This window comes from Theobroma cacao, chromosome 4 (assembly GCF_053813885.1).
Source record: "Theobroma cacao isolate CCN51 chromosome 4, ASM5381388v1, whole genome shotgun sequence".
Taxonomy (NCBI): Eukaryota; Viridiplantae; Streptophyta; class Magnoliopsida; order Malvales; family Malvaceae; genus Theobroma; species Theobroma cacao.
This window is the reverse complement of record NC_142642.1, coordinates 37,791,714-37,803,572: the sequence shown is the minus strand read 5'-3', so window position 1 is coordinate 37,803,572 and position 11,859 is coordinate 37,791,714. Positions and strand designations below refer to the sequence as shown.

The 11,859-nt window shown below is 35.2% G+C and overlaps 3 protein-coding genes across 4 annotated transcripts; 1 reads left to right on the top strand and 2 right to left on the bottom strand.

Moving 5' to 3' along the window:
* The first annotated feature begins 392 nt into the window (after positions 1 to 392).
* On the top strand, positions 393 to 2,292 carry LOC18603129 (Ribosomal protein S19 family protein). The gene is made up of 4 exons (XM_007034918.3): positions 393 to 544; positions 644 to 792; positions 890 to 947; positions 1,835 to 2,292. Exons 1-4 carry the CDS (start codon positions 542 to 544, stop codon positions 2,081 to 2,083), a joined length of 459 nt encoding a protein of 152 aa, XP_007034980.3. The 5' UTR covers positions 393 to 541; the 3' UTR covers positions 2,084 to 2,292.
* Positions 2,293 to 2,985: 693 nt separating this feature from the next.
* On the bottom strand, positions 2,986 to 4,673 carry BHLH92 (basic helix-loop-helix (bHLH) DNA-binding superfamily protein). The gene is made up of 3 exons (XM_007034916.3): positions 4,190 to 4,673; positions 3,801 to 4,094; positions 2,986 to 3,535 (listed from the first exon to the last, which is right to left on the bottom strand). The coding sequence occupies exons 1-3, from the start codon at positions 4,523 to 4,525 to the stop codon at positions 3,449 to 3,451; spliced, it is 717 nt and encodes a 238-aa protein (XP_007034978.1). The 5' UTR covers positions 4,526 to 4,673; the 3' UTR covers positions 2,986 to 3,448.
* Positions 4,674 to 5,866: 1,193 nt separating this feature from the next.
* Positions 5,867 to 10,655, bottom strand: CFM3A (CRM family member 3A). Of its 2 annotated transcripts, XM_007034912.3 has the most exons (9): positions 9,589 to 10,654; positions 8,674 to 9,163; positions 8,464 to 8,594; positions 7,389 to 7,739; positions 7,097 to 7,253; positions 6,719 to 7,011; positions 6,526 to 6,585; positions 6,337 to 6,426; positions 5,867 to 6,241 (listed from the first exon to the last, which is right to left on the bottom strand). In XM_007034912.3, the coding sequence occupies exons 1-9, from the start codon at positions 10,489 to 10,491 to the stop codon at positions 6,086 to 6,088; spliced, it is 2,631 nt and encodes an 876-aa protein (XP_007034974.3). In that variant the 5' UTR covers positions 10,492 to 10,654; the 3' UTR covers positions 5,867 to 6,085. The 2 variants fall into 2 exon arrangements, with proteins under 2 accessions (XP_007034974.3, XP_007034976.3); XM_007034914.3 differs by lacking the exon at positions 6,526 to 6,585 and having other exon boundaries at positions 9,589 to 10,655.
* Between the last annotated feature and the right edge of the window lie 1,204 nt (positions 10,656 to 11,859).

The following is an 11,859-nucleotide window of genomic DNA, read 5'->3' as shown; positions in this document are numbered from 1 at the left end:
TGTTTGAAACTTTTTGATATCAAAATTTTATTAAGTGATTGAGAAGGATAAAAATTTAAGAAATTTGTTATTTTTTCACTCGTTAAAAAAAAAAAAAAAGAAAGAGAACAAAACCAGATCTGAATTTGTTTAAAAATTAAAAAACCAATATTTAGATATTCAGCTAGAATTTCATGATTAAAAAAACTATAATATTAGGTGTAAGGATGAGAAATAAAATCAAGACTCATTCACTAATATTGGACCATATTGAGCTGGGCTTAGACTGATATGAGAGAAAGTTACTCTGACCAAAATTGGCCCAACTTTGAAACCCAACCACGTAACCAAACCAAGTCGCAGGCCCAGACCACAATTTCCCTAATGTCAAATAACAAAAATCACAGGCCCTTAAAAGCAAAACGCTTGTTAAATCTTTTTCTAGGGTTTTCAGCTGTTATATATATATAAGCAACTTATCAAAAACCTTCCCACTTCTTCCACCTCCTCCAGAAAACCCTAGCGGCTACAGCTTCAGCTTCAGAACCCAAAACCTTCAACCATGGTAACGTCTATGCCTTTCATCTTCTCTTCTCTTCTGTTTTTTTTTTTTTGCATTTACCTTTATTTCTTACTGTGGGGTGAATGGGTGAAATTTTGACAGGCGAATGTGGAGACAGAGGTGGCGGCCGCTGCAGTGCCCAAGAAGAGAACGTTCAAGAAGTTTAGCTTCAGAGGCGTTGATTTGGATGCTCTCCTTGATATGTCCACTGACGAGCTTGTCAAGCTCTTCCCTGCTCGTGCTCGCAGAAGGTAATAAGAACAGAAAAGAGATTTATTTTTGCAAAACAGTTTTTTTTCTTTGTTTATACCAATAAAATATGAAATGGATTTTGTTATTTGATTATAGGTTCCAGAGGGGTCTTAAGAGAAAGCCCATGGCTTTGATTAAGAAGCTCCGCAAGGCGGTAATTTAATCTTGACTTTGCTCTTTTATTTATTTATTTATTTTTATCAATTATATCTATTGGATTCATGTTTAGATCTAAGGTTGATCATTGATGCTGAGTTTCTGGGGAGTGTTTAATTTTTTTTATTAAATTTGGAGCTTTGCCTGAGGTATAACTGTCAATTTGTCACTTGAAACTCTTCTTTATAAAGAAAGATATGATTAGAGGATGTCTTTTGTTACAATTTATTATTCTATGTCTTGAAAATACCCAATATGTTTTAGCTTGTGTTTGATTGGATGTCTTTGCTTTTTTATTATAGATCATAGGAAATGTATTTGTAGCAAATTCTAGTAGCTGAAATTGAGTCTTTTGCAAAGAGTGTTTGATGGAATTGTTATTTTAATGATTTTAACAAGGGAGATTGCATTCAGTTGATTGATTATGTTTCAAATTATGCGCAAAATTTTTATGTAATCTTGAACTTCTGATCGAAGAAGTACCTATTCTTTTCTACTTGCAAGTAACTCTTAACCTACGATGCATTCAAGGTAGCTATCGGCTTCATTTTGTTTTTCATTTTCATTTTAATTGTCCACTCTCAGATTTATTGTCAGATAGTTAAAGGCTACTTGTCAATTTTTTTTTTTGAAAGGTGCTACTTGTCAAATTATAGGCTGATTAAAGTCCTAGGAGTTATTTTATTAGTGTTACAAAGACTACTTGATCCTTGTTAGAACTCAATGTACTGTTCTTGCAGTAAAACTTTTATTTATTGCTGAATTGTCATTGTAATTGTGGCTTTAGAGAATATTGTTTTCATTGGACATCATTATTGCTTGATCATTCTGTTAAGTTCACTGGTATACTCACATAATATTTTCTGCTCTGATGTATTGAATCAGAAAAGGGAGGCCCCACCTGGTGAGAAGCCAGAACCAGTCAGAACCCACCTGCGAAATATGATCATCGTACCCGAAATGATTGGAAGCGTTATTGGTGTGTACAATGGCAAGACATTTAACCAGGTTGAAATCAAGCCTGAAATGATTGGGCATTACCTTGCTGAGTTCTCTATTTCATACAAGCCAGTCAAGCACGGTAGACCTGGTATTGGTGCTACCCACTCATCTCGGTTCATTCCTCTGAAGTGAAGTCCCTTCTCGCAGCCTGGATATTTTATCTGGTGTTACCATGGAGAAACATTTATGTTAATCAAATTTTGTTTGTTGCACTTTTAGTTTCTTACTGGAAATTTTATGCCCTTTCTATTGTTCTATCAGATAATGAATCTTAGTCATGTTTTAAAGAGGTGTTTTGAATGATACATTTAATTTTTATGGTAGTTAAGCTTGTCAGTGAATTGGTATTTTGCCCACTGCGTTGTCTTCAAAATTTGATACATAGTTTCTGAAGTTTCACCTCATCTGATTGCCTCTATTTGTAGAGTGTGGATACTTAAATCATTGTTGGTACAATTAGGAGGGGCGTAAAGGATCTTTGAATTCTGAATCTGAAGGGCTCTGCTCATAGTGCAACAACTCTTTCAACATGTGTATTTCGCTTAAGTTTTGAGCGTTGATGAAGACTCGTGCTACGTACGGCCATGCATGTTTAAATAATTTATTGGTATTTCAGGTTATATTTGTTGGAATTAACTTAACGCGCAGGCTTTCAAAAGGATTAGGAAGAACAGTTTCTGTTTGCAGCATTTTCGAATTGGTCTTGATGTAAGCGGCACAATAAATGTTTTGCTGCAGTGTATCTGATTTTAACACAGGTCTAATTTTGATGTGGGCAACATTGTTCGAGTGTTCTTACTGCTCAGGCCTTGTTTCTCAGCCTAAACGAAATGATAAACATCTCAGTCTGTAGCATTAAAAATTGTCCATCATTGTACTAGCACCTCATCAGAAAACCTAGCTGCTGAGGCATAACTGCTTATTACTTGTATGATTGGCAATCTTGATCAACGCTATGCTTAGCAAATTCATTGGTGTTTACTGCAATATAAAATAAACAAATAAAGAAAAGAAAGTAAAAATGATGAATAGAATTGGATGAAAGTCCAACTGTTTACTGTTCAGCGACGACCAATCCAACACTGACGGTAAATTGCAACATTTCAAGATCAAAGAACCATGGTACTAAGTTTTGACTAGCTAGGCATTCTCACGTCAGCTCGTATGGCAATCCAGTCAATTAGCTGCGCACACCTTCAACGTGCTTAAATATCCGACTAGGAAGTGTAAGCTAAACGTTTATATTTTAAAACCAACACATATAAAAAAAAAGTCCAATTAAAATTGAGCAGGTGAGTTACATTTTAAACAAGAAAAATTGTAGCCAGTAATCAGAAACTGAATTGACCCATGCTTCCCACGTTTGTAACTGTGCTACAATTTATTAAGTAAAAAATTCGGTCTGGTCAATTGACCTAATCTTATATTCTTTCGTGCCACGCGTAGTGTTTCCCCTTGGTGTAAGATTAGAAATATTTGATCAACTTTCCATTGGTTTTAGCATCTGGTCCAACGTTGCTGAAGCTTCCTCTCAGCTTCCTGCAATGTTCTATTCACAGCCTTTTCTATTTCGGCAGCTCTTATCTGTCAAAAAAGTTGCTTCTTACTATTAATAGAAGCATTAAACTTCCTGAGATGTGAAATAATGTTTAAATATTCATTTATTCCTGAAGCATATATTATTCAAATCTTTGTTTTATTTTATAGTATTGGTATTAAATTTCAAAAGAATTGGAGGGCAGAATGAGATAGCTGATGATCAAAGGAATTATATGAAAGGGCAAATTTATGGTATAATTCTAAATGCAGAGGCTGAATCCACTGTAAGAAAAGAGATGAAACAACTAACCTCAGTTTCAATATCCATCACTGCAACGAATTCTTGATTAGTGAACTCTGACTGGATCATTCTGGGTTTTGAATCCAATTTCTTCAAGCATTTCAAAACCCCCAACATGGAATCGATCCCAGATGTTGGATTGTCTAACCTTACTGTAATCTGGGTTCCTTCATTGATTTTAACATCAGTCATTGCAGCCAAATTTGACTCCAGCTCGTGGTTTTTCTTCTCTAAGTCCTTCTTTAGCCATTCCAGCTCTCGAACTCTGTTAGCAGCCGTTTGAACTATCGAGTTCTTATCATTCTGCAATGAAAGATCAAACAAAATGGCAATGAACACAACGTAATTATATCAAAACAAAAATACCCCATCGCGTCAAATGGATTAACTGAACCAACCTTGGTGCCAGGAGGGAGCATAGAATGCAAGGAGCAGTAGCTTCTCTTCTGCTTCTCTCTTCTCATTCTCTCATTCATCATGTGACGGAAACACCTATCTTGCTCGGTGTCTCTGGTTTCTCTCGTTGTAGGCCAACTCTTCATCAAGAATTCAATCATTCTCTTGTTCATGTTTCCAGAATTCACTCCATTACTACAACCAGCTCTCTCCAACCCCAATCCAATTCTGGGTGTGTTTGGATAAGGCACGAAAGCACTTTGCCTAACAGGTGGAGCAGGAGTAGCTTCATACCAGAAGATTTCACCCTGTAGCAGCTCTTTTATCAACTGATCCATGCCTTCTCTCCTCCTTTTGCCTTGCCGGGAATTTCGAATTTCGATTTGAAACGTTTATATATATAACGGTCTGCTTTGTCCTGAATTGCTTGAAACAAATTTAAGACATCATGAAAACGTGGTCAAAATATGTTCATTTTCAATATGTTTTTTGGGTCTTGTGGACGAACTGTGCTCGGTCAAATGGTGAGGCTTTCTTTTCCGCGCTTAGTTAGCCCACAAGAATTGGCCATGGAAACTAGAAGTATGGGACCCAATTTTTGTCATTTTACATAAACGAGATGAAGTCCTAAACGGCTAAACCTTCTGTGGTCAACATTAAAGCCTCAGGTTACAACCCACATGCTACGTTTCCGAGAGCTTTTATTTCGAAAATTGTTTTGCCTGTTTCTGCTGCGAGGGTGAATAGGACGCAATAAGATAAGATGACCTCGCTTGACCTCTGGTCCTCTTCCTCTTGATTCTAGTCTATTTCTTGAAAGAACAATTATTTATAATTTATAGTTCTTTTCTTTTTTTCACTTTTTGTATTTTATTCTTCCATTTTTGGGAGTGGGGTTGAACATTTTTTTTTGAAAAGCTGGGTTTTATTCAATTCATGATAAATATATCAATGTAACCAAGGGAAGGTCAACCTCCGACCACCAAAAAACCACCTGCAAAGAACATCAAAAAACAATCTGCAGATCCAAGACACTTCTAGATGCCCCAAAAGCAACACATTTACATCCCCAACCAGCAATAAGGTTAGCACAACCTTAGCCAAACACAAACAGAGGTGAACTAGGAACAAAAACATAAAAAGAACCCCTATAAATCAACACAATCATTCACAGAAGAATTCAAAGACCAGAGAGAATCAAAAAGTTAAAAAACTCCCCCGTACACGTCCAGGATCCTTTCAGGATTCTCCACAGTGCCCGAATTACCCCTCAAGCACCAGCAACTTAAGGCAAGTGACACACATCACATGTACCTCCCAAGTCCCTGCACACAGAAACATTCAGCAACATAAAAACCATGGCCTCATCAGAAAGCTCCTCCAACATAAGCTCAACAAGCAGAGCTCCAACCACAGCATCAATCAGGTTGCTGCACGTCATCCTCCTCATTTGAAACCCATATAAAACCCTCTATTCTTTCCACCCTGTTTTGGCCAAATAGTCAGCAGTGGTGTCGACTGTATCATGGTTTGTCTTTACTTTCCAAGGGGCTGTCTTTGGCTCCCTCGCCCGTTAGTGGAGTTGAATACTTATTGGTTGATTGTAGAAGCTAATTAGTGTGAATTTGCTGAAAATCAGAAAATTTATCTGTGAAAACATTTTCCCATAAACTATCCAATTTAATAACCAAAAACGGCTTATAAATCATAACCAGAGAGGATAGAAGTCTTGCATAGCTTTTATATCTACATAATAATCTGCCCCAAAAGATCTGTACATGATGACAAAGCTCTAAGAAGCATTGATCTTCTATTGCTTCCCCACTAATTTGACAAATCATCTGTTGTCTCTACTTAGTTTCTTAGCTTGATGTGAGGAAAAATGTGTTTGCAACTGCTTAAGGAACATCAGATTCTATTCCTGACTCCTGATGATGTTGGTCATGGAAAGGAAATTTTGTTTCCAAGTGGAGATTGTGAATCAATTCATCATTTTCTTCTTCAGCATCATTTTCACTTTCATATGTCTCAAGATATGCCTCATCTCCTTCCTCCTGTACAAGGCAGAAAAAATAAATGAAACAACACGTTAGATCAGCTATCTTACATCAAGCAGCAGCAGATCTAGAGTGATAAAAATAATTTAGACCTCTGTGTCATCATCATCAGTAGGATATGAAGAATCTAATCTGTCATAAAACTCCTCGTCTCCTTGTTCTTCCATGCTGTGCATTTGATCCTATCAAAAGTGCATGAAAGGTTACTATATTAATATTCATGACCAAACTGGCTAACCAAAGCACAGCAAAAGCTAATAAACTACATAAGAAAACTATACTATTTCAGATCTTATTTTATCCACTTTAGCCTGCAGAGCTGAAACATGCTTCACGAGAGCCTGTTAAATGGAATATGAAGGAAAATGAGTCATTTCAGAGGTGTCTGCAATTTTAAAAGGTAAATTAATCAAAAGCATAAGCAACATGCTATGTAGTTCCGTGTTTTCCAAAGAAAGAGTTTCTGAGAGATACCTCGCGTCTTTGAAGCTCAATTGAACGTGCCAAAGCCCTCCTCTTTGTCAAAAGATTCTTTGGCCTTATTGTAGAAGGTCGCTGATAATCCTTTCCTCGGTAAACAATTATGGCATATCCTTTGGAGATTCTATCAACTGAAACCAAAACTCCACCGCTTTCAGCTTCAAGTGCTAATGCAACCTTTTTTACCTGGTCAAAAGTTTTAGCCTTCATGATGATCTTAACCAACTCCCTGTATTTCCAGTGTAAGTGCATGTTTTCTATAGTACCATCAAAAACTCCACGTCTACCTGAAGCAAGATATTAAATTAAACTCCTATAAAATCTCAAACTCTGAAATGGAAGACTGTATAATTCTTGTAGAAAGAGAGATACCAAGAAGTAGGAAAGCTTTCATCCTCAACCCAAGCTTGCGAAACATAAACCTTTCCTCATCAGTTATGCTTTCTGGATCTGCCTGCCTGTCTGCTGGTTTTAAATAATCTTCCACCTTAGTTAAGGCTCGTTCAGCTTTCAATAGCTTTCGGTCAGCCTGAAAGGAAAAATTTACCCACTCAAACCTATTTAGCATATAAATCTACAAATTGCAGGTAATGGCAGTATTTCAGCATATAAAACTAAAAAATAATGCATGGAAACATAGTGACCCAAAATTCAAGGAACTCACAAAAGCTAGGTTCTTGTCAAGTTTCCTGACTAGGTTGGCATGCCTCAAGATTTCTGCTTCCTTCATCACCTTTTCCTTATGATGATTGTCCAACCTCTTTCCCCATCTAGCATCTGCATCCAAAGTTTCTCCAAGGGTACCTGCAGCTCCTGATTGCTCAGCCACTTCAGTGCTTGGGACAAGAAAAGCTGATGCTCTTAACCGTGCTTGCTCCTCCTCATCTTGTAGGGACTTTGCCAATCTCTCCCTTTCCACTAATGCTTCAGCAACATCTGCTGACAAAAAGTTCTTTCCCCTGTAGAAGACCAAGAAGTCCTTGTTTCTAGAGAGAAGCATGCCCCCTGTCAATTTCTGCAGCCAATCAACAGAAGTATGTTATCAACTGTTCAATCTGGTGTTTTCAGAATCCAAATAGTTGCCCTTAAAAGTTTATCAAATGTAACTGATACCAATACCAGTAAGTGTCCACATCACCAAGACATATCATGTTTGTTTTCTTCTAAAAAAATTAAATGGAAACACTGATTAAATTATTCAGGCAGCTGTATCACCAATATATTCTTAAAATCATAATGATAGCCAGAACAGAAGAATATGGGAAGTTTGATCAAGCTGCATTATTTAGTTGAATGAATTAACCAATTATTGAAGGAATGTGGACTTCTTATGGCACACAAAAAAGAATAGTTATGCTTAGTCCATAGTTAAGTTGATTTAACTTATTCCTCATGGGTCCAATGGCAAGGACTTCGAAACCTAGATTCCAAACAACATAGGGCAAGTTGGCATTAAGATGAGAGTTGGGACAGTTGACAACATCCACTAACATAGAGGCAGTAAGACTCTAACACTGGCTTATGTGCTTGAAAAGAAAATAAAATACATTCACAGATCATTCTTTTGGCCATGAATAAGCACACTATCCGGTAAGTATCCAAAAAGCTAAGCTGTTTCCCCTAAAACATTTTGGAGCTCAGGGGACATAAACAGACCCAAAAAAATAGGATCCAAAGTATCATATACTAGTTGACATAGAGATTAAAACCGAGTGATTTAGACAATTTAGTTCAAATACCTTGATATCTTCAGCCATTCTCTCACTAGTAGTCAGTTGCACTCCTCGTTTGAGTGCGATCTTTGCAATAGAACTTTTTTCCCACAATTTAATCATGGCCACAGCCAGACCTTGGAGCTGCCTACTTCTACCTGGAGATGTATACTTCATTAAACATTCAAAAGAACCACCTTCAGATCATATGCGGTGACCCAAGAAAATGTAGCATACCTATAGCAAAGTGTGGAGGAAGAACTCTGGCAAGTCTTCTCAAAGATGTTGCTTCCTTTAGTCCGAGAGAAGATCTTACTCCATAAGGAAGTACTCTAAATGGAGGCTGATACCCAGCAACTATTCCAGGAAGCAAATCTGCATCAACTGGTAATGGATTACATCCTGGCCAATCTGTGTACCTGGGACCCAGGCCCTCTAACAGCTTGTCTACTTCATCCTCATACCTTATTTCTGGCAATGATTCTGTATCTTTATTCCCTTCAGCAGCAGTTTCAGAGTTTGCTTGAGGTGAAACCACATCTTTATGAGAGCCCAAGCTAGAAAGATCCTTAGTTTTATCAGACACGGATGGTAAGGCATATGTAAATGTCTCGTTTCTCTTATATATTCGTTTGCTTAGGTGCACTGAAGGAACCTCATAACTCACGCCTCTATATAAAGAAACAGATGTCCCGGACCTCCAAATTACTAATCCTCCAGTTTTTCTCTGCAATAAAAAAAAAGATGAAAAAGCAAAATTAGCGAAAGACAGAGTAACAAACTTTTCAGAGATTGAGATAGTATTATAACATTCTTACATATTATTGTCCCCTAAAATTATCCTGTTAGTCTATTACTTATACTTCCTTTTTTTTTTTTGGTACAACAGTCAACAGGTGAAATCATATCACTGCCCAACCAGCAAAAGTTTGGAGTAAACATGGCATTCGAAAACGTATTTAAATTCTCAAAAGTCAAGATTCAATTATTGGTGAGGACTCAAAAAATGTACTTAATTTCACATTTTCATTTATCAATTTGGTTTATTCCTCTCTTATTTGGACTAAATTCCAAGGAAAAATTTTAAAAACTTTCTACAAATTTACAAAAACAGAACTAAACAAAAGCAATTAAAGTTCATCAGAAGCAAACCTCCAATATCTCATGCATTCTTTTCATATTAAGAGCAGGTGCCCCCTCAATCTTTAACCTGACAATCTCCTCAGTCTTCCACTTCTCATGAATTGTATCCACCACCTCCTGAGTAACACCAGCACCCTTAATTCTCACCTTACTCTTCGTCCGGAACGTCAAGTTCCTTAACCTCCTAAGTTCAGACTCAGGCAGAGTCAATTCTGCCAACGAAGTTTTACTATCTCTTCTCGCTGTCCACCCCCCTTCCTCCTCGTCCTCCTTTCTCTTTTCCCACGGAAACCTCACTTCCCCATCACTTCCAAACACATTTTCCATCCCCAAAGGTGACTCTTTTGAAAATCCACCTCTATTATTTGGTAACATTCCTTCTTCCACATAAAAAATATCCTCTATAGACCCTCTTTCAATCACTCTCTTTGGCTCTTCCTCACCCTTTTCTTTCTGCTCATTTTCCTCTCCAATGTATCCAAATTTCTTCAATTTCTCCACTATTTTCTCCATTGTACTACTACTACTCCTCCCATTGTTATCACTCTGAGAATAAGACAAGCTCCATACATCCCCCTTTTTTCTATAATTGAACACTGTTTTGGGTGGTTTAGGCCCAAATCCTTTGTGGGTTTTGTTCCAACTATCTAACCAATTACTTCTAAAGGTAGGATCCTTGGTGGGAAAAGCTTTGGTTTTGCTTTTCGGGTATTGGTGAAATAGTGAGTTTGAAGTGACAGTATAGTTAGCTGCATACAAAGTTGAGGTTTTGAGAGGGAAATTTGATGAATCATAACTGCAAAAAGGGAGAGGGAGGCCATGGAACTTGGAGAGACGGGTTTGAAACGAATCCAAGAAGGTTGATTTTGTTGTTGTTGCTGGATGGAATTGGCGAGTGGGTAATAGAGTCATTGATTAGTTGAAGAAAAAATGCATAAAAGAATCAGAGGGGAAGAGAGACTGGTATTTTAACAAACGATATTTGGATTTGGAGGTTTTGGGGGGAGGGTTTAAAGGCTTGTGTCTGGTGACTATTATTATCCATGGCGGGGAAGAAATATCTGAGGCCTGTTTGGTTGCACGAGGATTCTAATCCAAATATAGCTTGGAGTTTTCCTATAGCAGGTTAACTAATCTCAAATCTTAATCCTGGAGAAATATAAAAACAGTGCTGGTATAAAACCTTTTCCATAGTAATTTGTCTCTTTATTTTATTACTTTTTTTAGTTTTAAAAATTAAAATGCAAACTATAGGTTTAAATAATAATCAATACTTTTAAAAATTAAAATTTTACTGATGAGGAAGTGCAAATTTTCTTTTGTTTAAAAAAAAATACTATTGATTAATACTATTAATATTTACACATTTTATGAAATATGATTTTTTTAAAGTATTATAAAAACAAAATAAATTAAATAACACAATATTCAAATAAATAACATATATCAAAAGAGTTAACTAAGTTTTGATTGTATTAGTTTTACCTCGATCCTACACGTGTAGGTGAAAAAATTCACTTTTGGTAAAATTTATAAATTAATATTTAATAAATTAATAATTTTAATTAAATAATATTTTTGATCAATATTGATTTAAAATTAACGTGATAAATTAATAATTCGTTAAATTTATAAGATAATATATTTAAAAAAACATATACATCTCACTTGATATATAAATTAATAATAGCCTCATACATCAAAATAATTTATTTATATATTAAAATTATATATATACACGAGTTAATTAAAAAGCTTTTGTAAAATATGATTTCAATATTATTTATTTATTTTTTTAAATTGATGTCTCATTAACTTTTCCTTTGTCATTATTAATTTACACTTTTAAGATGAAAAATCATATTATTTAGTTTTATCGTTTATGATATTATATGTTCTGTTTATATAAAGTTTTGATTAAATTAATATTCATGAAATATACTAATTAAGTATATATCAAAAGTAATTTTAATTTATTGCAGAAGTAAATTAATTTATAATTACTATTTAATAAGACTAATTTTAATTATGAACTTGTTTTGATGAAATAAATATATAAAATAATGATAATTCGTAATTCGATAATTAAATATTAAGTTCAAAGTTTTAAAAAATAAAAAATATCTTATTAATTTATATATAAAATAATAAATTATTAATTTATTAATTAAATAATATTTTAATTAATTAATAAATTTTCCTACTCTCCAAATTATTAATTTATAAAAATTTTACTACATTTATAAATTAAAAGATATTTATTAATATAAAATCGGTGAC

Bases quoted from the DNA above. Each gene is read 5' to 3' on its own strand.
- BHLH92 (XM_007034916.3), bottom strand. From the start codon at position 4,525: ATGGATCAGTTGATAAAAGAGCTGCTACAGGGTGAAATCTTCTGGTAT. The intron at 4,095-4,189 runs GTTGGTTCAGTT...CTTTCATTGCAG, and splicing joins TGCTCCCTCCTGGCACCAAG to AATGATAAGAACTCGATAGT. The intron at 3,536-3,800 runs GTTAGTTGTTTC...CTTTTTTGACAG, and splicing joins TGATGGATATTGAAACTGAG to ATAAGAGCTGCCGAAATAGA.
- CFM3A (XM_007034912.3), bottom strand. From the start codon at position 10,491: ATGACTCTATTACCCACTCGCCAATTCCATCCAGCAACAACAACAAAA. The intron at 9,164-9,588 runs GTTTGCTTCTGA...TTTTTATTGCAG, and splicing joins GAATGCATGAGATATTGGAG to AGAAAAACTGGAGGATTAGT. The intron at 6,242-6,336 runs GTCTAAATTATT...TGCCTTGTACAG, and splicing joins CTGATGATGATGACACAGAG to GAGGAAGGAGATGAGGCATA.
- LOC18603129 (XM_007034918.3), top strand. The intron at 793-889 runs GTAATAAGAACA...ATTTGATTATAG, and splicing joins CCTGCTCGTGCTCGCAGAAG to GTTCCAGAGGGGTCTTAAGA. The intron at 948-1,834 runs GTAATTTAATCT...GTATTGAATCAG, and splicing joins TTAAGAAGCTCCGCAAGGCG to AAAAGGGAGGCCCCACCTGG.